The 27,138-nt window shown below is 41.5% G+C and overlaps 1 protein-coding gene across 7 annotated transcripts in view; it reads right to left on the reverse strand.

Annotated features, from left to right (window-relative positions):
- Positions 1 to 1,539: 1,539 nt before the first annotated feature.
- The window catches only part of relch (RAB11 binding and LisH domain, coiled-coil and HEAT repeat containing), a 47,290-nt gene continuing 21,691 nt past the window's right edge, over positions 1,540 to 27,138 (reverse strand). For 4 of the 7 annotated variants that reach the window (XM_015955380.3, XM_054751095.2, XM_054751093.2 and 1 more), the window contains 19 exons: positions 25,098 to 25,210; positions 24,912 to 25,002; positions 23,893 to 23,964; positions 23,653 to 23,793; positions 23,406 to 23,570; positions 23,192 to 23,339; positions 22,954 to 23,110; positions 20,826 to 20,949; positions 20,627 to 20,675; positions 19,904 to 19,983; positions 18,323 to 18,429; positions 13,584 to 13,683; positions 12,342 to 12,424; positions 9,476 to 9,539; positions 8,286 to 8,424; positions 8,063 to 8,179; positions 5,507 to 5,595; positions 4,518 to 4,588; positions 1,540 to 2,581 (listed from right to left, as the gene is read on the reverse strand). In XM_015955380.3, coding sequence (XP_015810866.3) covers positions 2,461 to 2,581; positions 4,518 to 4,588; positions 5,507 to 5,595; positions 8,063 to 8,179; positions 8,286 to 8,424; positions 9,476 to 9,539; positions 12,342 to 12,424; positions 13,584 to 13,683; positions 18,323 to 18,429; positions 19,904 to 19,983; positions 20,627 to 20,675; positions 20,826 to 20,949; positions 22,954 to 23,110; positions 23,192 to 23,339; positions 23,406 to 23,570; positions 23,653 to 23,793; positions 23,893 to 23,964; positions 24,912 to 25,002; positions 25,098 to 25,210 — 2,031 coding nt within the window. In that variant the 3' untranslated portion in view covers positions 1,540 to 2,460. Of the gene's footprint in view, positions 2,582 to 4,517; positions 4,589 to 5,506; positions 5,596 to 8,062; positions 8,180 to 8,285; positions 8,425 to 9,475; positions 9,540 to 11,696; positions 11,780 to 12,341; positions 12,425 to 13,583; positions 13,684 to 18,322; positions 18,430 to 19,903; positions 19,984 to 20,626; positions 20,676 to 20,825; positions 20,950 to 22,953; positions 23,111 to 23,191; positions 23,340 to 23,405; positions 23,571 to 23,652; positions 23,794 to 23,892; positions 23,965 to 24,911; positions 25,003 to 25,097; positions 25,211 to 25,418; positions 25,452 to 27,138 lie in introns of those variants that run through there. The other 3 variants (XM_054751094.2, XM_015955378.3, XM_070553229.1) reach the window with 2 other exon arrangements.

Raw genomic sequence — 27,138 nt, forward strand, 5'->3', positions numbered from 1 at the left:
TTTTGAAGGGCTATTCCATCCCAAAGTCAAATTCTCCTAATCTGGCAGTATTCTGTTAGCTTTAGCTTAGCATAAACAATGTAAGTGAATGGTAACAAGTAGCATTTCATATGAAAGTCATGATTCAATAACGATCCTGATTTTTTTTGGGTGACCTCGATCATTGCTGGGAATTGCTGTAAAGACACTGAAACAAGTCAGTGACATGATGCTAATAAACCATGGAGGAACACGGGGCAATTTTGACTTTGACTACATTACGACAGCACCGCTGGAAACCATCATTGCAAGGCACAAGGACACGATGCAGCGGCCACAAAACTCATACGCTTACTGCCATTGAAATGGGTGAAATGTTGTAAATGTTATAAACTCAGAAGTGACAATGACTGCTAGATGCATCATGTCCTTCTGTCTTGCAACGCTGGCTTACAGCAGTGCTAATTGTTACCAATCACTTACATTGTCTATGCTAAGCTAATGCTAACATAATCAGCCAGATTAGGAGAACGACTAGGCTGGTTGCAAAAGGCTTTTACCCACTTATCTAACTCTGGGGAAAATAAGACAAAATTTCATTTTGAGGTGGAATATCGCGTTAAAAAAGTTGAAATGGGGTCATCTATCAGAACAGTGATCCTTAACACCCAAAATGATTACAAAAGACAAGATGTTGTCAAAATCTGGACCTCAATCCATTTAGCACGAGGTGGTAGAACCATAGAGCAGGTGTGCGTAAGCAAATGTCTGAAAACCGCAATAAACCCAAGCCAGATTGTAAAAACGAGTGCTTAAATTCCTCCACTATGATAACAGACCGGGCTGTAAAGACAATTTCTTCAGGTTATTGCTGCTAAACGTGGTCTGTTTTTGACTCAAACAGGAAACACACCAGTTTAGAATTACAGCCCGATAAAGACCAGGTGACGCAGCGTGGGTGACCAAAGTGCAGACTCACTTTCTAGCGTATTTTTACATCCAGAATTGTTTTGAAGAGGAAATAATTAAACCATTTACTCTGAATGCAAATCACACACGCATCAGGCATCTGTCCCTGCAGATGCATATCTACAGACACACCCACACAGTCTGGCATCCCTCCCCATCACGCACGAATCAAGTATTTGCCCACCTGGCCAGTAATCAGTGAAGGTGGTTGAATATTAGCCCCTCGAATATGCAAATCCTGCTCTTTGAGAGATAGCGAACTCAGATTGCTCAACCATCACGTAAAAAATAAGCATTTTATCGATTCTGAATAAAAATGGATTCACGTGACTGATGAGGTAAAAGCTGATTTCACAACACTTCTGTGAAGCGTGTCATTTTGTAATATTTTAAAACAAGTTGCATGAAGAATTGTGAATGTCCCTTAAATTGGACTTTGGTTTGTTGCACTAAAGGAGACAACGGACAACATCAAAGGGTTGGAAGTAGAAGAAAATGGTAAATGTGTGTTTTACGACTTTCGACACCTGCCGACACCATCCCAGAATGCTCTCCCGCCATCCCACAAGAACCAGAGCCACTGCAAGCACATCAAAGTGCACAAATGACCTCCATCTTTTATTACATTGTGACACAAATTTCAAATATACACAACGAGTACCATCCTCCTCGGTTCGGTGTATGATACAGGTGTTTGCCGGTTCTCGTGGAGCATAAAATAAATGAACTACTTCAGAAAACAACTTGGAGACGCGGCAACGTTTAGACAAGATGCAACAAACGGAGAAAAGGTACTTTAGATCAGTGTTCTCGTCCACTTCATGATGCTGAAACGGACGGAGATAAAAGTAGTGATGGTTTTATATATATAAGACTCTAAATTAAAACAACAAAAAACACAAGATAAAGAACAAAACTGTAAAGTGAAGTGCAAATTTCTTTGGAAGCAGAGATAAAGTATGCTTGTTTTCCTTCATTAAGACATACGTAATAAAACAGAAGCTTTCAAAACAATAGAAACAATGATGTTAAAGGAAATAAAGGCAAGACGAGATTTTGTTTCAAGTAGGCAACATTTCTGAGCCATCAATCTGATTTCTCCCCCAATTCAAGTCTTTAGAAACCCTAAAATATCCCCGAATAAAATTCCAGCAGGCTAAGCTCAGAGACCCCAGTGAACGCCTTTGAAAACACAATACGCCGAAAATGGGATGAAATCTGGTGGTCTAGGAACGTTCGGCATTTATGTGTCAGCAGCGGCTCCTCCACCTCACTCGCTTCCTTTATGAAATGAAAAACGTTAACACTGACACATAAAAAGAAATCTGCAGTCCTCAGCAACGTTGAGACGAAGAACTTTAGAAGCCGTCTCTGTCCCCCTCACAGGTAGCTCTGCTGCAGAATTGTATTTGTTTAAATGAGACATTTAAGCAGAGCCAGATAAATAAAATCCCCCTAAAGACAACAGCGTTGGGGGACTTGTCAGTTTTTGGGTTATGGATCTTCAGTCGATCACTTCTTTCTCTGGAAGACATTGGCTAGCATGGCTCCAGAGGTGGTTAGCTGACCCATCTTGCTCAGGAACTTGGTCTTGGCGTCCTCACCCACCAAACTGGATGCAATAGATATCGATCTATAATAAAAAAACAAAACAAAAACAAATCAAAACAAAATATTTAGATTCAATTTACAGTATTTCTGAAGGAGAATAGGAAACACATCAGACGATACCGGACCAGACCTGTGCTCTACATGTTTGCCAGTAAAGCCCTCCTGGTGTTTTACTGTCTAACGGCTCTTCCAGTTCCTCTTTTGGGTTAGTCAGACGCTGTGACTGATATAGCGGAGGCGCTGCGTTGCTCAACAGAAGGGTAAACATCATATCTCAACAGTAAAGTCAAGGCAGTGAAATTAGGAGGTACTGGTGTTTACACAGGAGTTGGTCCATCCCAGTCCGTCCATGTAACAACTTTTGTCTCGTTTTGTGGACGAGTCAATATTTTCATAACACTTAAGATGATCACTGAGTCTTTTTGCGAAATTACCAAAACTCTTAAGATTTTTCCCGTTTGTCTCTCCAAATCTTTACCCATTAACTCAGGTTTCAACATCGGTTTTCCTTCTCTGTTAATGATAAAAGCCTTTTGCACATCGCCTAAAGCAAAGGCAATGACACCCCAACCTCATCCTAAGCAGATGGCCGAGCCGACTGAACGATTCACGATGTGGAGGAGCAGCGGATCTACTCCAAGCCCCTCCCGGATGACAGAGCTTCTTATCCCATCTCTAACGGCGCATTTACACTACGGTCAGCTCGGACTAGCCAGGTGGGGACAGCCTGCACCTGCACCGTCAGGTTGTGCTTACATGGCCTTCTCAGGTCATGGCCGAGAACATGGGCAGGCTTCGCTTAGCAAAGTGGCACGGAGAAGTCTGTGGCGTCATAGACGGGTGGGATAAGATGGTTGAAAACAATGAAGGACCTAGAGGCACTACTTGCTACTTGGACTGTGGCTCTTTTTGAAGAAAAACCTTTGTGCATGGAATACAAGAAGGCACCACCAAGAAAGGCTTAAGGCCCAGAAGAGGTGCAGAATCCTCCAGGAAGCCATTCTGTAACATGGAGAAACATTTCAACAGCTATGAAGTAGACAACGCGTAAGGGTAAGTGATTGCTGTTGGCGTATACAGTGATCCCTCGTTTATCGTGGTAGATGCGTTCCAGACCTGGCCGCGATAGGTGAAAATCCGTGAAGTAGGGACACCATATTTAAAGTATTTATTTAACAGGTACGTATTCAGTATTCTAAAACCCTCCCTTTACATAGTACTGTATTTTTACTTGTTTTTTTTATAGTTTTATTACAAAAAGTGCATTTTATGATATTGATGAAAAAAAAACCCCAGGAATTTCTTGATATTTCGCATAGAAAAATACCACGAATCGGTGAAAAATACCGCGAATCGGCAAATTTCCCTTGAATAAGGCTCCAAAGAAAAAATCCGTGAAGTCGTGCATCCGCAAAAATGAACCGTGAAGTAGCGAGGGATCACTGTATATAGCTGCTGAGGCATGAGAGCGACATCACTATAGCCAGCTCATCAGATCATTGGAGGGTGCAGGGAAGTTGGCTCCAAACAGACATCGCTGTCCAACCCGGGCCAGGCCGAGCCGACTTAAGGGACCCCCTGTGGAGAAAGCTTGTTTGAACCGCTTGTATTCTCAATCTCATTCTGTCGTTCAGTACCCAATCTCACCAAAGATGGAACAAGGATTGAGCGGTAAATGAAGAGTTTCAGCTTACGGCACAGGTCTCTCACCACTACCCATTTATTTAAAACCCAGTGTGATGGACTCTCGTCTCACATCCACCGACATCATTATGGTAATAATCGCTTATTGCCTGGTGTTTTAAAACAGGAGCATCCCTGATTTACTCACAGGCTCCTGACAAACAGTTACACGGTCGTTAAAAGACCAGTCTACGTGGGATTACGTGTCTACTTTTGCTTAGTGGTTGCTTCACGAGAACGAAGAAATGGAGATGTTTTCCTTGGAAGTGACTTACCCTTGTGTGTCGGACATTCCTCTGTTCTCCACCTTTATCTCACACTCCTTAATCATAGAGCTGAGAATCACCTGTAAGGAGAACCACACGGTTCTGACATGTTACACAAACATGCCGGCCCAACAAAAACAATAAATAAGAAACAAACGTGTGACGCTCTGAGGAACAGCTGTTCTGGACCTTTTCTATCAGAATGCATTACGCAACACACGTTCAACACATGTCTTAAGGCTTTCGTTGCCACTAAATGCACTGTGATTTATTATCATGTGATTGTTTAGTTAAACAATGCTGATTGCATATTTCTTCAAGTTGACGCAGCAATAGCTCGCTCCTGTTGTATCGTTGTGTCCCATTTTTTTCTATTCTTTCTCTTTCTGCAGGTCTAGAAGCAGACTCTTGTTCTTTATTGTTTATTTTTGTGGACCCCCCACCCCCACCCCCTCTCTCTCCCCACCTTTTGTCTTTTCCTTTCTCTTTCACCTCTGTCTCCGTGTCCAGTCGGAATTACAAAGCATTCAAAAACAATAACAAGAAAGTTTTAAGTTTCAGGCGTGACATTAAAAGCAGATGCTTTGATGCTCCACCTGAGAGTAAATCTGTAAGGCTTGTCACCAGCATTCAGACATCAACTCTGTTTGCTTCACAGCCAGACTGGACAGTGGGAAAAAAAAGAATGCATTATGGGAATAAAATGAAGTAAACAGAGTAGATGAACCCAGAGAGAAAGAACCAGCTGATCATTCATCACCTTTGGAAAATGCTCACATGAAACAGAAGGCATGCGACTCTGACACATACATATTTTAGGTGTGTGTATGACTGAAAGTGTTTATTTTTGCGTGATGTCCTGAGAATTCAAGAACAGGAGACCGGTGCAGCTGCGCATGAGCATGCAGACGAGGTACCGTGTTTGTGGACGAATAAAATAACTCACAGGAGTCTGTGTGTGATTAGATAGAAAGAAAAAAGCCGTATCATCTGCTGACCTCGTGCTCCTGAGAGAGCTGCTCCATGTCGGCGTGCAGACACCTTAGCCCCGGCAGGAAGTGGTTGACCATGACCTCCTCAGAAATGACTGCGTAATGAGTCAAGGACTGAAATCAAAGAGGCTAGTGAAGCATTAATAATCATATTACAGTAAGAGCAGTTTTCAGGCCCTTCCTAGAAATGTTTCCCACATTTTGTTATGTTTCCGCATCTCAATGTGGATTCAATTAATCCTTCTTCTTGTACGTCTACACACAAAAGCTGCACAATGACAAAAACATGCTGGAGTATTAAGTTCAGACTCTTTGTTTTAACGACCAGAACCAAACTCGGCATAATCCCTGAAAGTTTGTGTACTTAATACGTTTTTGAACATTAAATGTTCTTTAAACAGCAATGTATACTTTTTAGAAATGCTGGTCCATTTATGACAAAATTGCTTAACACTATAAAAAACTAACATGGATGGACCCCCACGTCCCTGGTTTCTGGATAACACCCTGATGCGCAGTCACCTGCCATGACTGGCTGAGGTTTTTGTCTTTTATTTCCCCAAAAACTTAAATAAGGCTTAATTTTTCTCATTCAAAATACTTGTGAATTAACGATAGATGGTCCTAAATGCTAAATAAATAAAAATAATAAATATAAAACGTGGGTGAATTTGGTCAAAAGGGCTAATTTTTAAATTAATATACTACATGCATCCTAATAACTGTAACACACTCTTCACATGTTTTAACAAAAAAGCCCTTGACCGCCTTCTGTTGGTCCAGAACTCTGCAGCGGGGCTCCTAACTGGAGAAAACAGAAGAGCACACATCACTCCTGTTCTACTGACTCTGCACTGGTTACCCGTTAACTTTAGAGTTCATTTTAGAGTCCTGACTATAACTTTCAATGCTCTACATGGTCAAGCTCCTCCCTATATTACTGAAATGTTAAAGCCTTATGCTCCAGCCCGAGCCTTCAGATCTATGCCATATAAATAAATATAGTCCTGCAATATAAATAAAATTTACTTACTACTAATGAAATACTTTATATACTTATAAAACATGCTTATGGATATGAATGTGTAGGTATGTATGTGTGTGTATATACACACATATATATATATACACACACACATACATATATAATATATATATGTGTGTGTATGTGTGTGTATATGTATGCATCATGGTATGCATGTATTTACATATTTATTCTATTTTTTACTTTTATTTTTTTAAATTTTATTTTATTTTTATGGTAATTCATAGTTTGTGCTTTTTTCCTGATAAAGGAAAGCATTCTCATTTATTGTATGTTTTAGAGAACTAACATCTACTGAAGCTAAATTCCTTGTAAATGTAATTTTACTTGGCCAATAAATCTGAAATCTCAATCTGACTCTTCTGATTGGCTGAGATACTTGCATCATTACCATTTCTGAGGTAAGCTAATTCCTACAACGTTCTGTGTTGAATTTGTAAATGATAATACTTTGTGAGCTAAATGGAATGCTCTGCAGAAAATAAAGGTTACATTTAGGAAATTTTAATTATATATGGTATGGTGTATATATATATATACTGTAAATATACATATGCTCTATTTAATAGCAATAAATAATAAAAGTATTTATTGTACATCACTTTACTTCCATAGAACATAAACGGAGTCATTTGTCGCCAAGTACAGAAGTCCAACACTAAACTATAAATTCAAGCGCACATTTCCTCTGTCCACAACTGCGTGTGTTCTGCCACATGTCAGTGAGGCTACGTGGGACGAGCGGTGAACAAATCTGTATTTTTAGAGATGGGAATGTACGGCTTCAGCTCTCGTTGCACCGATTTCACAAAAATCTGAGCTGTGGGAGGTAGGTCCTCTGCGGTTTGGGCTGCACCTCCTGGACAACACTGCAGTGAAATGACAGCCTGACAAAAATCCACAGGAATGAACCTCAGACCAGCTGCCCTTCATCGGTGTGTGTGTGTGTGTGTGTTGGAACTGGGTGGGGCACGGTTAATGAAGGAGAAGAAACTAGAAAAAGGAACACAGTGATAAAGACGAAAACAACAAATGTTAGATTAATAAAAATTCATTCCTGAAAGCTCCTCCTGAAACAGGCTCTGCTCAGTAATCTTCTACTTTCACACACTTTCTCCTGCTCTCATCCTTTCCTTTGCTTTACTTACCCACCCCTGTAATTACATCTAGCCCCAAAATGGAGGCAGCTCACCCCTCCTTTTGTTTGCTGCTGCCAAATAACAGGCGGACTCTGCCAACGCACACAGTGAACCGATCTTCGAGGCACCGCGGCCACAATGATGCGTACCAGCACACAGTTCCACATTCAGGAGCAAATCCCAGCATTGTAGAGTGTTTCACTAGTAATTCTGACTTAATCCCAGCCAAACATGACAAAGACTTCTAGTAAATCCTCTAAAAATACACACAGGAGAGTAAAAGTATGGGTGATTGATGCAGATTGCTCCTCAGGGTGATATTTGTGTGTTTATGCACCAATAGCACAACCCCAACACTTCTGTGAGAAAAAAGGATACAGCAGCAGGAGAGGGCACTGTAGGCCTCAAACAGATGGATGGAAATGTCAATCTTCTTGCTTTCCACTGATTGGCTGTTATTAGCCAACGCAAGCTTATGAAGGTGAGGGAGCACAACTGAAGGGAACCAAAGAAAGGTTAAAAGTCAACAAATGGTTCAATAAATGAAGAGAAAATCAGAAATCTGATAAAAGTAAAGATTTTTGTGATATTTCTGACATACAGTCGTCTCTGAAGCGTGGCTCTGCGTTAGGCCCGACCCGGCCAAACGTCCTGATGATCTCCATGTGCAAAGAGTGCTGATCTTGGTACTGGGGGTCTTCTAGGAATGAGGCCAGCTGCATTTTTACACGTTCTAGCAGCTAAAAAAAAAAAGGGATTTGAACATAAATAAGGAGACTCATCAAATACTCATAATTCAAATTGGATCATAGACACTTCTGCTTGGTTTCATCTCAGCAAAGAAGATCTGTATCAAAGACATTGTGAAAAAACACAGCATGCAGCCAAACACGGTAGTGGTAGTGTGGTGGTCTGGGACGGCTTTACTGCGTCAGGACCAAGGAAACTACTGTAATGCAGTGATGGAAAGTAACAAAAGTACTTTGTTACTTAAATATTTAAGTAGAAAATTTCTTGGGGCCTACTTTCTACTCTTACTTTACTACATTGTAAGAAATTATCTGTACTTTCTACTCCACTACATGTTCTAAAAGGTTTCAAAAGTAAAAGTACTGTATTTGCATTTTGCACTCTCCTCCTGGTCCAACACTTCCACATATATTTAAATGTTACTTCAGTACTATTAATTTTTTACTTTTAAGTACTTTTTGAAAATACACACTAATACTTTAACTTAAAAATCATTTGAATACTTCCATTTTAACTGAAGTACTTTTCTTGAGGTCCAATTTTTACCTTTACTCCTCTACATTTTAAAGCAGTTATCTGTACTTTTCACTTCACTACATTTTCTAAATAGTTTCAAAAGTATTCTAAGTATTGGAGTTTTATCCGGACCTCACACCCCCGGCAAAATGGAGAACGGCAGCATGGGCTCTTGTGCGGACCAGACTGTTTTGCACCCTCCCCCGGGTCCAACAGCACGCACGCACGCACACACACACTTCTGCTTTTAAGTACATTTAAAAATGCATGCTTTAATACTTTTACTTGAGTCAAAACTTTCTTGGATACGTCTACTTTTACCCTTTTACCTGTACTTTTACTCACGTAAAAAGATCAAATACTTCTTCCACCACTGCTGTAATCTAACAGCGAGTGCCGCTCTCTAAATAAGCATTTTGTTTTTACTCGGGTTATCTGTGATAAAGAAGGTCTTTGCTGATCTAAAACATGCAATTGCAACCAGAAGAAATCTGTAAGGGGTCAAACACGTTTCCTTGGCCATACCTCCTTCTGCGTGACCGTCTCCATGATGGTGCCAAAAGCTGGAATAGTGGAGATCCTCACTGATCTATAAACAGCAGGAAAGCACGTGAACCTTCTGCTGCTCTTGCATTACCTTTTAAAAGTTATTTTCAATCCTTCAAACCCAGAAACAGAAAGACTCAAATATTATCTACACAAAAAAAGCTACCTCCAACACTTGAACAACGCCTGACTCACAAGATTGTTGCATTTTAACAAATCCAAACAGCTCGGATGGCTGCAGGGTAAGTCACAAGCAGCAGGGAGACACCGTGCAGGTTTCCCACACCACTTTAAAGTCTTGAAACTGATTCAGACTTTACCCTAAATTACGAACCTTCATGCTTTTTCAACTCCAGCTGGACCTTTAATTTGAAATTAGCATTTACAGCAAAAACCACGAAGCTGACGCAGAATACTGTGATTACTCTGTAATGACATGCCGCTGACCACAAACATGACAGAGGTGGATACATTAAGCTGACTTACAGTAGTGAGTTTTTCTTTCATCGCTCTCCAAGTTTATCAACAATTGCTTCTCAAAGCGTTACCACTCAGCTGGTAAATGTTGACCAATCAGTGGCACCAAATTAGACAAACTAACCTTTTAGCTCTTGCAGTTAATATTAGACCCAAATCTGCACATTTGATCTACAACAATGGATATCAAACTAACAAATAAATTAGTTTAAAACTTTAAAATGGCAACACAAGTACAGAGTTCCCCAATATTATGAATTTTTAAGCAAATTCCTCCACAAATTATCTTGAAATTTTGCTTAAAACATCTGATTAAGATTAAAATTATTGTCATTAAGCAATGTTATTAAGGTTTTAGAGCCGTGATAGGTAATCATTTAAATATCAGCAAAAACAGAAGACCAAAGGAAAAAAAAATGCAAGCTAGGTATTTCTACAGAAGCAAATTGATGTCAGTATGAGGAAAAAAAAAACATTGGAGCTCATAATAACAAGGGCCTTTTTTTATGTGATACAACTTAAATCTAACCAGAAACTTTCTCATAATAACGTGTTTGAAATTTCGTTCTAACGAAAAAGGTTGAAATGATAAAATAGGGATTATATATTGTGGCATACTACTCCCCCAAAAAACCCCAAAGCTGTTATTCCAGTTTTTCCCATCTAACATTTAGACTCCAGCAGCAGCAGCAGTTCCAAAATGGGTGGAAAAAACGCCAAATGACGGTTCAGAAATCAATAAGAACACTCGCTAGCCCTCTTCTTCGCTGGCTCCACTACGCACACCCAGTTACCAAGGCAACAGACTGACAGCATTTCGCTATGAGGGGTTGGATTTCAGTGCATAACACCCAAAAAAAAAAAAATAAATAAATAAACCACCCTGTCTGATGTAACATCTTTTTATTCAAATGATTGTATTAATGTAAAAATGGTTCAGTTTTTAAATGTGAAAAAAAAAAAAAATAACAGAACAGGAAGTCAACTTTTACTTTGAAAGCTGCACCTCAACTTTAAAGCATAAGTTTCTCTAATTTACGTGGGCAAGAAATCAACCGAAGTGGAATATGTTCCTCTGACCAACTACTGCTTCTTAAAAAGGCATAAAGAAACTCTCTCTGATGCTTTTCTCCATCAGTTTCTTCTAGATGAGACTCAAACATCAGAGGGATGTCGTCATTTTTTGTTACCATCTCATTATCACACAAAATTAAACGTGTAATTTCTAAAAGCTACCATGGTAAAAAGACTTTTATACGTCGTTATTTTGAGAAAGTTTATCTTTAAAGCAAGATTTAGATCATTTTATAATATGAGATACACTCCCACATGTTTTTATATACTGACACCAATATGCTTCCGTAGCTTTCAGAGCAGAAAGTACACTTTTACTTTTCATCAATAATCTTTAAATTGTACATATAATATGCAATATGAGTGTGGATAATGTATGCAACCATCACGGTGTGTATTCACATAAAATAATGAGATGAAGAGAGCTGCATTCCAACTGCGGTGCTACAAAATTTGTGTTTTTGGTTAAAAATTTCAAAACTTCAAAAAAATAAAATAAGAAAAATAAAAAAGAGAAAAAGTGGACATCAGTCAAATTATAAGCTGCAGGGTTCTTGAGCAACAGCAGCCAGTGACCTGTAGGAATGCAGCCCACAAAAATGTTTTCAAAGACCTTTTGAAGTTTTTATTTTTGCATTGATTGACTCACGATTCAGGCCCACTGCACAGAGTTATAAGAGCCGGAGCCGCCCGACGGTCTACTAATGCTTCACTCATGCCTCGGAGAACCAACTGCAAACCCATCACACGCCGGAATGAAAGAGTGGGGGAGGAGGGAAGGTGGGAGACAGGGAGAGGTGAGAGGGGGAGGTAAAAGATTGAGGAAGAGGTAGAGAATTAAATAAAAAAAATAGGGCGGGAGGAGGCAACTAAACACTAGCTGAGTCCGTCAGGAGAAGTGGCTCTGGTCCAACGAGGAGGGAGGGTGGGGGAGGAAGAGGAGGGTGGGTAACAGATGAGCATGCAGGGATGGTGCAGTCAGGTGTGGGAGTGTTGTAGACAGACAGATGAGGCGATGAGAGCTGGCGTGAGTTAGTGTTGCAGACTGATGACACAGACATGCACGGTTTATTAGTTGTGACCGGTTGTGCAGAAGAACCACCCCAGCACAGCCTCAACCTAAACAGGAGCCGCTCCGAGATCAAGCCAATCGGACACAACAATGAGCGATCAACCACTAATCGTGTTAGTGATGACTTGGGTTGGGCTCCTCGCAGGTACAGACTTGTTCTAGTATGATTGTTCTCAGGCAGCAGAGAGAAGGGGGAAAAAGACGCGACGTCGTTCCACTTACATTTCAGGGTCGGAGGACAGTGTGATGAGAGCCGGCACCACTCGCTGAGCTACCAGCGTCTCATTCACCCCCTTCACCAGCAGCTGATCGGGATGGAGAGAGCCAGCCGTGATGTCACACAGTTGGGCGGGGCATTTGGACATGAGCGAGCAACATACCGCCAAAAGACGAACAGTAAAAAAAAAAAAAATAGGCAAAGGAGGAGGGGGGAAAAGAAAGACAAAAACAACAGAACATAGGAATAAAGTGATTTACAATGAAAGGAACCACAGCTGCAAGGCACAACAAGCAAGTGTGTGCACATACATCCCCCCCCCCCACACACACACACACACATCCACGACAAGACAAAGCCAACAAAGTGTTAAAGTCAGTTCATTCCACAGACTCTAGATCAGATTATTTCACCAAATTCATTCAGAATGTATTTGCCAAAAGGCCAAAATGATCTGGCATTTGTGGCAAAGAAGGAGCCCCATTTCAAGCCACATTCTTAAAAATGGAGGACAGTTATTCACTATGGAATGGTGACAGTGTGGCACTTTGGGAAAGGACTTCACAACACAGGAGGGACATGAAAACAGCCTGCTTCTCCTCCTCCTCCTCCTCCTTCTCCTCCTCCTCAGGTAAGTTCCACCTAGAGCCTCCTGCAAGCATCGAACCTGAAGTGTGCACAGGCTCAATACAAGTAAATAATAATGGCTTTCTTCCCCAAAAATACATCACTTTTGGTTTTCATAAGCCTCGACATTTCTGATCAAATGACAATTGAGATGAAATATTTAGATTGCAGACTTGGTGCACGGTGACAGGTCCTATGCTGGTTTAAGGAGGTCGTACAGTTGGAACCAGAGTGCTGACAAGCTTCAGCCAAAGTCTTCACTCCAAAATACGTCACAGCTTAATGTTAATGCATGTTTAACAGCAGCAGCAGCAGCAGCAAGCAAGGCTGGCACATTTACAGCAAATAGAAATAACATCGCAAATACAGGAACGGTGCAAACTGCTGTAGATTTTCTTAAATGCAACAAAAATGTTTACATGACATTAGAAAATTTTTTATGTCAAATTAAACAAATACGATTTAGATACACAAACAATTATAACATGATTAATTTATTCTTATGTCTGATGATAAAATGTTTTTAAAAGTGAGCATAAATGACTAAAGCATGACACATTAGTAAAAAAGTCTATTATCAAACACTTTCCTCCATGATCCTGTGTCAGTGTGTTTTGTACCTCAAACATCCGTGCTGCCGTACACCGGACCAGAGCAGACGTATGGACCACCCCGTACCACAGAACAGTGAGCAGTAGTTCATGGTATACTGGATTGGCACTGACACAGAAAAAAACAAGAAAGGGAAACACTTTCAATCTCATTCTGGAACTGCGCTGCTCTGGGTGGCTGCATGTTGGAGCAGCTCTGTTGACTATATGTAAGTTTTGCCTTTTTTTGGACATTCTTCTTCTAGTTTTTCAAGAAAAACTGTATTTTTTTGGGACATTTTACTTTCCGTTTCTGGTGCTGTGAAGCTTAGAGGATTTTTAGTGCTATGTTTTCACTTTTTGAGCATTTGTTATGATGCGTAACCATGGCAACACACTGGTTTACTATCGGGAGCAGCTAATTAACATCGGAAAGGATGAAATAATACCTCAACTGAAGCCACAAATCCCACATTAGCTAAAACGCAAAAAGCGTGGGTGCAGATCGGGAGCAAAACGGAGACAGAGAAATAGGAAATTCAAACCATCTCTTCCATCGATCATAATGGACAATGTGAGATCACTGGCCAACAAGATGGAGGAACTCCAAGCCCTTTCAAGGACTCAGCCAGAGTATCGGCAGTGCAGTGTTATGTGTTTCACTGAGACGTGGCTGCAGGACCATATCCCCGATTCCAGCGTCTCTCTGCCTGGATTTCTGACTGTACGAGCAGACAGAGATCTGAAGAGGAGTGGGAAAAAAAAAGGAGATGGAGTGGCAATGCTTGTCAACAACAGATGGTGCCATCCAGGTCATGTTTCAGTGAAATGTTGTCTCTGCAGCCCAGATGTTGAACTCTTGGCGGCAAGTTGTCGCCCATATTATTTGCCAAGAGAGTTCACCAGTGTTGTCTTGGCAACCATTTATATTCCACCTTCAGCCATTGCTGAAAATGCATGTGATGCCATCAGTTCCGTTGTCGCTAAGCTACAAACCCAGCACCCCAATGCATTTGTGTCTATATCTGGTGAATTCAATCATGCCTCGCTCTCTGCTACACTTCCAACATGTCAACAGTTTGTCAGCTGCTCCACCAGAGAAAACAAGACATTGGATCTGTGTTATGCAAATGTAAAGAATGCATACATGTCCAAAACAAGACCTCCTCTGGGACAAGCAGATCACAATCTTGTTTTTCTCTGTTCAGAATACAAACCACTTGTTCAGAGGAAACCTGTGACAAGAAGAACAGTGAGAAAATGGTCACAGGATGCTGAAGAAGCCCTGTAGGGTTGTTTTGTGACCACAGGTTGGATGACTCTCTGCCAAGGATATGAAGAGGACATCAATGCCATGACTGGATGTGTCACTGACTATATAAACTTCTGTGTGGACAACATCATACCCACCAGAACAGTGAGATGCTTCGCTAATAACAAACCCTGGATCACCAGTGAACTGAAGAATCTGCTAAATGAGAAAAAAAAGAGCCTTCAAGGAGGGAGACAGGAAATTATTGAGGAGTATACAGAAGCAACTGAAGATCAAGATCGGAAACAGCAAGGAGGCATACAGGAAGAAGCTGGAGAACGAACTACAGAGGAAAAATATTAGAGATGTCTGGTCAGGGATGAAGAAGATCACAGGCTTCAAGCAGAGGAAGGATTGCACAGATGGCAGCCTGGACACAGCCAATGAACTGAACAAGTTCTTCAATAGGTTCAGTTCAGGAACAAACCCAGCATCCTCTTTGCCTGTCCCCAGCCAATCAGACATCCCATCCTCCTCTGATCCAACATTTTCCTGCCACACGCCAGCTCTATTGTCCTCTAACACAGTTGTGGACTCTTCTGGTTCTATAGATCTGTCTTCAACCAAGTCAGGAGATGCTGCTGCCCCATTTACCTCCCCCTCCCACCTATCCGTCTCTAGAAGTCAGGTGAAGAGGCAGCTGGAGAGACTGAACAGGAACAAGGCTGCAGGCCCAGATGGTGTCAGCCCCAGAGTACTGAAGGCCTGTGCAGAGCAACTCTGTGGGATTCTGCAGCACCTCTTCAACCTCAGCCTGGCCCAGGAGAAGGTTCCAGTCCTGTGGAAGACATCCTGCCTTGTTCCAGTTCCAAAGAAAACTCGCCCATCAGCCAATGACGACTACAGACCGGTTGCCCTGACATCCCACATCATGAAGGTCCTGGAGAGACTCCTGTTGGTCCACCTGAATAAGCAAACTAGGACATATCAGGACCCGCTGAAGTTTGCTTATTGCCATGGAGTTGGAGTTGAAGATGCCATCATCCAGCTGCTTCAACCAATCCACTGTCATCTGGGCAAAGCAGGCAGCACTGTCAGGGTCATGTTCTTTGATTTCTCCAGTGCATTTAACACAATCCAGCCTGATGTACATTGCCAGAAACTCCAGAAGACACAGGTGGGGGCCTCAACTATCGCCTGGATTAAAGACTACTTGACAAACAGACCACAGTTTGTGAGGCTGAAGAACTGCACATCGAACCAGGAGATCAGTAACATTGGAGCACCACAGGGGACTGTACTCTCTCCATTCCTTTTCACCCTGTACACCTCAGACTTCCAGTACAAATCAGAGACCTGTCATTTACAGAAATACTCCGATGACTCTGCAGTTGTCGGGTGTTTCAGAGATGGACAGGAAGCTGAGTACAGAGAGCTGGTGGAGTGATTTGTAGCATGGTGTGGAAACAATCATCTGACCTTGAACGTAAACGTGAACAAAACAAAGGAGATGATTTTAGACTTCAGAAGAAACAGGGTGGAGTCAAACACTGTTTCCATCATGGGAGAAGAAGTGGAGGTGGTTGAGGAATACAAATACCTTGGTGTTCACCTGGACAACAGACTGAACAGCGAACCTGTTTACAAGAAGGGACACAGCAGACTGCACTTCTTGAGGATGCTTAGGTCCTTCATTGTCTGTGGCAAGATGCTGCAGATCTTCTACAAGTCTGTTGTTGAGAGTGTAATCTCTTTAGCCATCGTCTGTTGGGGTAGTAGCATCAGAAGCAGGGACCTGAAAAGGCTCAACAGCCTAATAAAAAAGGCTGGTTCTGTTCTGGGGACGACTGTGGAACCACTGGAGGAGATAATGCAAAGAAGGATTCTCCAGAGAATCAAGAAAATGATGGACAACCCTGAGCATTCTCTTCACAAGACTGTCCGACAACAGAAGAGTGTCTTCAGTCAGAGGCTTCTTCAGTTTTGCTGCAACACTGACCGCTACTGGAGATCCTTCCTGCCAACAGCCATTGTAATATACAATAACTCTTTGATGACTTTATTATTATTATTCTGAGCTACTACAGCAATCAATTTCCCTCTGGGATTAATAAAATATTTTTGAATTGAATTGAATTGAATTAGGTGAAAAAAACAGAATTACATCCACTTATTAGACGATACCTGTCATGACCGAGAGACCACCGGAAGCATCCTGAGCAGCTGTATCACTGTGTGGTATGGCAGCTGCTCTCTGCAGCTAATAGTGAGAGCAGCTGAAAAGATCACTGGTCCCCCACCTCCCTTCCTCTGGGACCTCTGTCAAACCTGCAAAGCATTGCAGCGAGCATTGCACCTGACTCAGCAGTCTCCAGCAACAGCAGCAGAAGGGTTAGGGTTAGAACCAGGCCAGAACCAGCAGACTGAAGCTGGGTCCACAATGAGGCACAAGCAACGTTGCTGCTTTAAATAGAATCCATTATAATCTATAGGGCTGATCCAAACTGGCTGTGGTGCGGAACATTTCAGGCGCGTCCCAGAAGCAGCTCGCTGTACCGTGCCACTAAGGTTTGGGATTGGGTTCCAGTTTTGCCACAAGCTGCTTCTGAGATGTGTCAATTTCCACAAGTAACATAGGGCTAGACAGGAAATTATACACGGTTTCATGATAAAACTAAACTACTGCCTGTTCTTATCCACATAGATTACATCAATACAACACAATAAGACTTAACGGCTTATTTACTACCAGCATCTTTCGAGACGTGCAGGTGTGTTTTTCAAGGCTTTAATCCTGGTTGTGGAGAAGAACGTTACATATGGCATCAATATCAAACGCAATTTTCTTCTTCATTTAATGGTGAATGTCATAAACATAGAAACCACGACTTTGTGATCTCGCGAGTCCAGCAAGGAAGTTGTTCCGCACTGCTGATGCTTCCAGTGTGAACAAGGTTTCACACTTCTCTGTAGGGGCCCTCTGCCCCAGGAGCGGTGGTCGACTGTTGCTTCCTGGGCGCTCTACAGGTAGTGTTTAAGTGAAGGTGGGGGTCTTTGATCCCCCTCCTCTGAGCACCCTGACTCAGTGTGGAAGACCTGATGCTGCCGGGGCAGACAGCTCCTCTGATGGCGTTTCCTAGCCTCACCTTACTTGGCTCATCTGTACTCAGCCGAATATACATTTTTACAGATGTGATTGTGTGTGTGTGTGTGTGTGTGTGTTAATGTTTTCAAACTGTTATGGGAATTTAGGGTCATTTTAATTCTGTAAAGAACTTTGCACTTTGCTTGAAAAGCGCTTTATAAATCAAATCTGACTGACTGAAGGTTTCAGAAACCGTTTCATCCATCAGGCTGTCAGGATGCTGAACCCCCCACCCCCCATCTTCCACCCCAGCCCCAAAACCTGGACAATAACCAAAGCTTGCACACAAGTCAAGTCTTGATAATAAAGAAAACTGATTGATATATTTAGTACCTAGCTGCAAATATATCAATGGATGTGTCCAAGTCTCACCCCAGTTCTACAAAAGAGGCCTTGAGACTGTCGAGAGGTGCGTGTGACAGAGAGAGCGCCGTCATCACATCTTCCAGGAAACCCACCAGCAGCTTGCGATCCTCCTCCTGCACAGGTTTAGTGACTTGTTTATATCACTGGCATCACGTGATGTTAGCAGCATTAAGACAAACCGATCTAAAGTGCTTTGAGTGTTTTTTTCTTAAAGAATGTGTTTAAAGTTAAACGTAACACTGCTTTACCTATTTGGAAGACGCAAAACTAAAACCTTACAGATGTTTGGTATGCTGGCTTTTAGATTTATAACAGCGTTCTTTTTCCTCAACACCGGCACAAAAAAGGTCAAAATCTAAAACCTTACAAGTTTTCTATATAATTTCCAACAATTACTAAAGACCATGTCTAAAGGTCACCTTGTGAATTTGAAAGAAAATTGAGAGAAATGGATTATAGGGATGCAGTATGAAATATAATAAATAGAAAGGAAATTTCATTGCCGTTATAGAAAAACAAAACAACTTGAAATTTAGATTTGAAACAGCCTTCTGCTACTTTTTCACTCGGCAACTGACGAACACTGGAGGGTTCTTCCCGTTAACGGGGAGTCTTCCTCCCCAGCGTCACGACTTGCTTGCTTATGATGAAGATTCTGTAAACAAGTCAGTGACTCGATGTGGTCTGGGACTGACAGACTCAATATAGACACGATCTGCACATCCATGTAACGTTGACTGTTTGCAGGGCTACCTTTTTTATTTCTATCGCTAAAATCCTTCATCCAGTAGGAAAAAAATTGGTTTTATGACTTCTTGGTGTTTTCTGCAGAAAAGACAGTATTGTAATAATGTTTGTACAATCTTGCTGATCTATTAGCTTAGAGAACATGTGTTATGAATGAGTCCCAGCTGCTGCAACACAAAATTTTAGCTTCATGTATAAAGTTCACAGAGTTGTGGCCATTTTTGTGTTTGCTATTGCTAATGTTGATTAACTATGGCAGCCATCTTGAAAGTTGACTCCAATAATTAAATTGGTGATAGTTCCAGTGGCTCATGAGCTTTTTGATGATTTTTTTTGGGGGGTATAGGCAGATGTAAACAAACAAGAAAAACTAATCGTCCTAAAACAAACTAACCTTTAGTTCACATAATGAACTGGACTCAAAGCCCTGATAAGCAGGTTTAATTGGACTGTTTACTTTGTAACGTAACTTGTGACTTGGAGCTATACGCCTTCAGCTAAACTAAATTCAATTTCTTTCCTTTACAACAATTAATTTTGTTGCATGTTCTAAAACTAAAAGCAAACATATCTGAATTATTTTTGATCTATGCTGGATTAATTGGAAAATACATAATAAAACTAGATTTTCTGTCCATGTCTAACAACTTTATGTGATACAAACATTCACCTTTTAGGGAACAATCAAGTTATTTTGGGTTAAAACTAAACACATTTTTCAAACATAGAACGTATTAGGAAACAAACATGAGTAATTCAAGTATTGAGACTGATTTTGCAAACAAAAGCATACAAAAGTTTGATATTTTATGTGCATAAAGCTTTTTTGTGTTCATTTACCTGGTTATAACAGGTCAACACGCCAGTAGCATAGATTGGGACTGTAGCTTTGGTGAGAATGCCGTTTCCTGCTGAAGCATCTAAGAGAATAAAAATACGTGATTTAAAAAGTAAAACGCGACGCAAGACTAAACATTATGAACAACTGAACATCTTGTAATTTCTGTCCAGAATAAAACATTATTTTTCCTTTACTGAGGCTGCATAACCAGTTTAAAGAATTCTGTGGTTCAACATCCTCATTTTTTGTTTCATTAATCCAGGGAATTAAAAAGTAATCAAAAAAATTTGAGGAATTCCCTCATGCTGCCGTGCACATTCGTTAACATGACCAAACCTACAAAAATGTGCCTTCATTACACTTTATACTGTTGTGGCGTCACAAAAAGCCACAGAATTGAGTGAACGCTAAGTAAAGATGGGGACGACCTCAACACTGACGGGATCTCAGAGCAAAACACATTTCATGAATGGCCACAATACCAGAGTGTAATGACTTGGCAGCCAAATGAGACCAAGTAGCTCTTTCGACCGACAGAAACATGTCTGGAACTAGAAGGAGAAAAAACTACAAGACAAAGAAGGGGAACACCCATAACTGACTCCAAATAGCTTGTTTACATCAGTTGAGTTTGTGTCCGAACTCCAGCCACAAATTTCTTCTGTAGAAAACTTAAGAAATAATCAAAATCAAATAAAAACAAGTGGGGAAGTTTCCGTTACCAACGTTCTCTTCGGAGAGTCGGAGAATCTCCTGGAACTGTGGTTTCACCTAAAGAAAAACAGAAGCAACGTGAAGTACTAATACCTCCACATATTTACATTTTGAATACATTTTAAACTAAATATTAAACATATGATAAAATAATTGTTTATGGAAACATAAAAAAAATACAAATTTTGAGATTTGATGCGGTTTTACCTTAGTGTTGGTGAAAATCTTGCCGAATGTGCGACAAAACCTCCAGAAAAAACGCGAGAACTCGTGAACGCAGGTGGAAGACGTCACATTGATGCGCCCCACAATCTCTATGAGCTGAGGCAATCTGGGGGAAGAGAAGTCACATAAAAACTTTGGACTTCTGTGCATTCTCCAGGTTAAAACTCGAAGTTCCTAGTTGTAAAGAAAGACATGCTTTGAGCATGTTTGGCTAAAATCTGGCATCCTTTTAAACAACTAGTTGGATGGAATATGCTAAATAGTAACCTGGCAAGCCAGACTATACATGTAAATTAAGGGTAGGACTCCATTTTATTTGTAAGCATCTTTAAAGCTCCCAGGTGCGCAGAATAAAAAAATAAAATAAAAAAAGACGATCTCTTAAAAATGTCCGTGTCACAAACCCCAGAGTCGTCACAAGCCCCATGTTTTCTCAAATGCTGCATCAGTCAAAGCAAGGCACTCTCTTCAAATTCTTCCATTTTAGTAGCCGATAGTTTGGTGTGTGTCAGTGTAATCGGTGTACCAGGAAATGGTGCGCTGACAAAGGTTCCGCCTTGCTTAACTCATTCACTGCTAATATTTTTATTGTGTGGGCGTCGGAACGAGCCCCCGCGCCGTGAGAACAAACATCTCAGCTCTGAAGCCGATCTTCATCCGCATACGTCACATGTCACGTGATCAGAAAGCAGAAAATCCATGTGTTAGGAGATCGTTTTGGGCCGCTGCTGTAAAAAAAGCGAGGCGCGAACTGGAAAAGCTTCTGCCGATCACAATTCAACAACGGATCATGAAAGAACGGATGACGCTCGAAACGTGCGGATTCTTCCTGATGTAAGAGGCGAGTCTCCGCTTTGTTTTGGTTGTTTTGGCGTCGACATCATCCTAGCGTGCAACGTTCTGTGACTCTTACAAAAACAGTAAAAACAGCGAGAAATGCCAGCAGCGAAGGGCTTTAGCGATCAGGAAACGGCTGGCAGCGAATGAGTTCAAATTCAAGCTCTGATTTAATGTGTAAATTCTTTTCATGCATTACTTTTTTCTAATTAATTCATCATAATTAACACATTAAATTCCCACCACTAATGTAAATATATAGACAGAGCTCAGTAGGAGTGGAAATTACAGTTCCCTTTCAAACCGTCTCTGCACGCTATTGGACAGCTCTTTGACCAATCACAACACAGGTTTAAGGGAGCCAAATTTAAGACTTTTTAAGACCTTTTTTAAGGCCACTTTGACCAAATTTAAGCTTTTTGTTTTAATTAAATGTAGGTTATAATTTCCAGCTACTGCCTGGAACCGGTGCTAACCACGTTGCGAACGTGGGATTAGCCATCCAGTTACCATTAAACTTGCACTTCCCCATGGCTCAAGCTCCCACTAGCATAACCAGCTAATGTGCTCATCTAAAAATAGCCCCCTTTCACAACCAACTGAATGTATACGGTTCCGCTTACGCCAACATCATACACAAAAAATGCTGAACGCTAACTAGAAATTCACGAAAATTTTATAGAAATAAAAAAAATCTTGTTTATTGGGTCTTTGGTAATTTAAGACCTTTGGAAACTGTAATTAAGGATTATTTGTCATTTAAGGATTTTCAAGGCCTTAAATTTGGAAATGCTAATTTAAGACTTTTTAAGGACCCGCGGATACCCCGCAACAACATGATGCATTTGTAGCGACGGCGTCAGTAAATGGAGCAGTATGCCACAGACTGTAGGAGAAGAAGCACCTCTATCTGCTCACGTCTCAAAGGAAAGCCCAAGTCTAAATGGTCCAAAGTCTATGCCAAAGCTTTCGCCATCTGGGATTAATAAAGTATCTTTGATTTGATCGTTGTAGTTTTGCTCCATTGCGGCTCTAACATTGTGGAAAAAAATCTCTGCCATAAAAGTGCTAAGCCCAGCCATCGTCTCTCTGCAGAGTGCTGTGATTGGAGCGGCCTACACTTAGACAAGCCAGTGGTGGTCCTACGATAGAGTGTGGCTAGACCAACTTGCACAGCTAATGCTTTAGCTGTGTTATGGTGTGTCTAGATTTCTAGGCTAACCAAAAACAGCAAAGGACACATTGACCAGCTGCTTGACAGAAACGTCCTTACAGCTGGTTGACCACCCATAGCAGGCTGCCCCAGCCCGTCGTTCCTTCATGCTCCAGCTGGTGGTCATAAAGAAGCAGCAAGGCGCTTAGCATCTCTCTACTCCCGATAATGGTGGCCATATCTTGCAGGGGAGAAGCTGGCCTGGGGAACCGAGTCACTGCAGGACAAAAAAAAAAAGCAGCACAATAATATAAACCTCTAATGATACTGTATGCGTTTTAGTGATGACTCTTCCCACCTTCTATTGCAGGTATGTCCCCATGGAGTTTGACTCTGCTGGTGAAGGGTGCGTTCTGCAGCACCACAGCAAATAAAGGAGGAGTAAGAGACTGAAGGGCTGACAGAAAAATGTGTAGCTTGTGTTCATCCAGACCACGTTCCCCCTGCTGCAGAACAAAACGTATGAATTAGAATTAAATACGAAACTAGGAAGTACAAATGGTTCTACGCACCTTTAGTAGTTTCTCTATCCGAGCCAGCAGAGAGGGGATTAGAGCAGTGTGCAGTGTGCCCAGCTCTGTGGTCCAGGCAGCAAAGGCAGGAATGAAGACCTGGTGGACTGCGTTGACCACCCGCTCTGATGGGTCCCCGAGCGACAGCAGCATTAACTCAAAACCCTGCGCCAATAAAAAGCGTCACCAACAACTTCCCACAGTTCCACCGCACACAAAAACACCTCAATTCAGACAACAAATGTACCTGGGAGTATTTGTCTGAGTCATCGATGTAACCCATGATGATACCCAGACTCTTGACCACCGCCTCCCTGACCATGTCGGCTTTGTCCTCAGTAAGCATCTGCTGCAGCATTGACAACACCAGAGAGCTACGGATCTCCTTCTATGAAGACAAAATATAAAACCGAAATGGAATTTGGTCTTTGGTTGATCAACAATCACCCAGAATCCAGTTTGAACAATGTGCACAGGGTGTCCTTACAGGCAGGTAGGGCGCCAAAGCGCCACAGGCCTCAGCCACCAACAATCTTCTCTCTGGATATTTGTGGTTAATCTGCGAAGGACGAGTTCAGAGAAAATGTCGAATGCAAAAGAGGGACACGTTAAAAACAGGGAGAAATAGACAAGAGGGGAGTCGACATGGAATGGTAACAACCTGGGTATCACAAACATGCTGACCCTGTGGAAACCACAATTTGTCTTTTTCTGAAGATTCTCAGCGTCCAGACTCATCGTTGCCATGGTAGCAGATTGTATTTATCAGCATTGCGGTGATACAGGAGGCAGTAAAAACAAAACTGCCATCTCATTTATAAGAATAGAATGGGGTATGAGCTATTCTTTTTGGTAACTGGAAAATAAAACTAAAACAAGAAGAATATTCAACTCAAAGGAAATCATTTTTCTTGATACGCGTGCAAAATTTAACCAACTTATTTCCAAATTTTAACTTTCAAATCACTAATATTAAAAAAGAACAAGTAAATAATACATATGATGGCCTAATCATACTTTTTTTTCAAAAGACAGGAAAAATACAAGAAATATGATATCAAGAATGAAAATCAAGTTGTCTGATCCAAAGCGGCTCGGTTAAAGGCAAACGGACTTCTTTGGTTTCTTGAAGACATTTCGCTTCTCATCTGAGTTTCGTCAATTTTGACTGGAATATGAGAGGGTCAAGCTTTTGAACTGTAGCTGTCAACTCCTCAGGAGGTGGTGGTGGTGGTGGTGGTGGGGTATTCATAGGTAGTTTCTGCTCATTAAGCAACAATAGACAGCCACAGCTTATAAGCTTGACCAGACCATATTCCAGTCAGACTCGACAAAAGCTCTCAGATGAGAAGCAAAACGTTTTCAAGAAACCCAAGAAGTCCATTTGCCTTTAATCGAACTCCTTTGGATTCCCTTGATCTGGATGACTGGGAACTTTCACCAGCATACCGTCGAATGATCAGCTAAATAAACTAACATTATCAGATGTGATTGAGCTCATCGTACCTGTTCCCAGCACTGGGGAAGGAGCTCAGCCTCGACCCGAGTGGGACCCACATGCCTCGCGAACGCGACGCAGCCCGTTAAGATCATTTGTCTTTGGATACAGACAAAAAACAGGAATCAGCGACACCTGGTAAAGATGCGTCACCAAAATATGGACATTACAGCGTTTACGACAAACATGCTCACCTCTGCTCATCGTCTGGTCTCTTGATGAGGTTAAAGAGGATGTGCAGGAGCTGGTCCCGCTCTTTAGGCTCAGGGTGAAGGCATGCAGTGCACAGGATGAGAGGAATCAACTCCTGATGGTGAGAAGAAGACAAACGGAAACAGATGCGATTAAAAACACGCAGAGAGATCAAGTTTGGTCGAGGCTGAGGAGGGCTTTTCCATCTGTGATGCAGGATGGATTAGAAAAGGGGAAATTATTAAAAAATAAACAAAAAGAAAATGAAAATTAAATTAAATTAAATTAAAAAGTGATCTAAAAACAACAGAAAACATGCTTACCTTAGATATGTTTTTATGTTAAAGTGATTCGTTTGGTTTAGAAGTCACGCAGTGAAAGCCACATATTGCAGCAGCTTACAAAGCGCATGCACACACCCAAACACGACTGGGGTATAGACAGAAATACACAACTGCCCTCCCTGAACGGAGCTCCATCCCAGAGTTCAGGCAGAGTTCATGGACCCTTCAGCTAGAAGGGAGAGAACTCTGTTGCCCTTGATTCAGGGACTCCATGGCCAAACTGTGGTCAGCCCTTCATTCCTGACACACATACACTGAAATTATAGAGTGCAAACGGAGTTAAAAATATACTTTTTTTTTCTCCGTCTTTCCTATTTTCCTGCCAAGTGCTGGAGGACTAAGCAAAGCCCTAAAACTGCTAGAGACAGCCGGACCTAACAGAAAGAATTGGGTCAAGATAAGTTTGTCATTAGACACTAACCCCAAGCTGGACCAACGATCTGAAGTTAGCGCCACGTTGGACAACTTTAAATACAACAATGAGGTGCTAGAGGGTGATTTTAAGTGTCCAACGACAAGTTCAATATGATGAAATCAGTCAAAAACTGAAAACGTGCAAATAAACAAAGGTCAAACCAAAAGTAACTGTCACAACCAATCATTTGTCTTTGCCTCAGACTTGCAAAGAAAAAAAAAACTTTGAACTTCCCAAGAGTACTTTTTCTTAAGTCAGAAAACTTCGGCCTGACAAAACAAACTGAGGAACTCAACAGTAAAGCTAAAAAAAAAAGACTGTTACGATTCTACTTGAGTGAATTCTGATATATCGGATGCTCCTTGAGAGGGATAAACATCTGACCAGTCATAGGTAAATACTGTGGGAAAGTAAAGTGAGCAGCTCAATGTTGGGATCCAAGTACAGCATTCATGAATCGCTCTTCACAGAGCAAAACCACTTTATGCTGATGATAATGCAACAAAATCCCACACAAAGAATTTCTCTTTTCAAAAAGCAAAAATCCACAAAACTACTGTCCTTTTGTAGCCTTACACACTCACTGATGGCTTATTAGGTACACCTTCCTAGTACAAGCTGTACATTTCATTTCTCAGAGGTTCGGATCTCTACCGACATTATAGCATCAAACAGTTGCTGCAGATTTATCAGCAGCACAGCTATAAAATGAATTTCTTCTGCACCCAATACAACAAACAAACAATGCCCGTGATAGGAAAGTTTATTTATATTGCACCTAACTGAAATTTGTTTGTTTCTTCATATTTTTTTATTGCACTTGTGAAGCACCTTATGTTCATTGTGAAAGGTGCTGTATTACCGTATTGACCTGAATATAAGACAAGTTTTTTTTCCACTGAAAATAGTTTTAAAATGTGGGGTCGTCTTATAATCGGGGTCTAACCATTACACGCCCGCAACAGCAGAGGGCACCAGGCTGAATGTTCTCAACAGGAGATAAAAAATAGAGACGAGAGGTCCGGAGTAGAGTGGACCGAAAGTGGGGCAAGTTAACAAGCTATTAGGCAGAGTTATGCAAATTTTAGGATGACGGTGGTCAATTCAGCAGAGGCGTCAAACATTGCATGCATGGATGTATCGGATGGCAGTGAGGATGACGTTCTGGGAGGAGTCGGCAGGTGTAGCGATTTGATGGTACACCGGGATCGCAGCGAGAATGAGAGTGAGTACAGCGAGGCAGACGGCTTCTGAATAAAAGCCTCATTTGACTTTTGATTTCAC

This window comes from Nothobranchius furzeri, chromosome 7, assembly GCF_043380555.1.
Source record: "Nothobranchius furzeri strain GRZ-AD chromosome 7, NfurGRZ-RIMD1, whole genome shotgun sequence".
Lineage (NCBI taxonomy): Eukaryota > Metazoa > Chordata > Actinopteri > Cyprinodontiformes > Nothobranchiidae > Nothobranchius > Nothobranchius furzeri.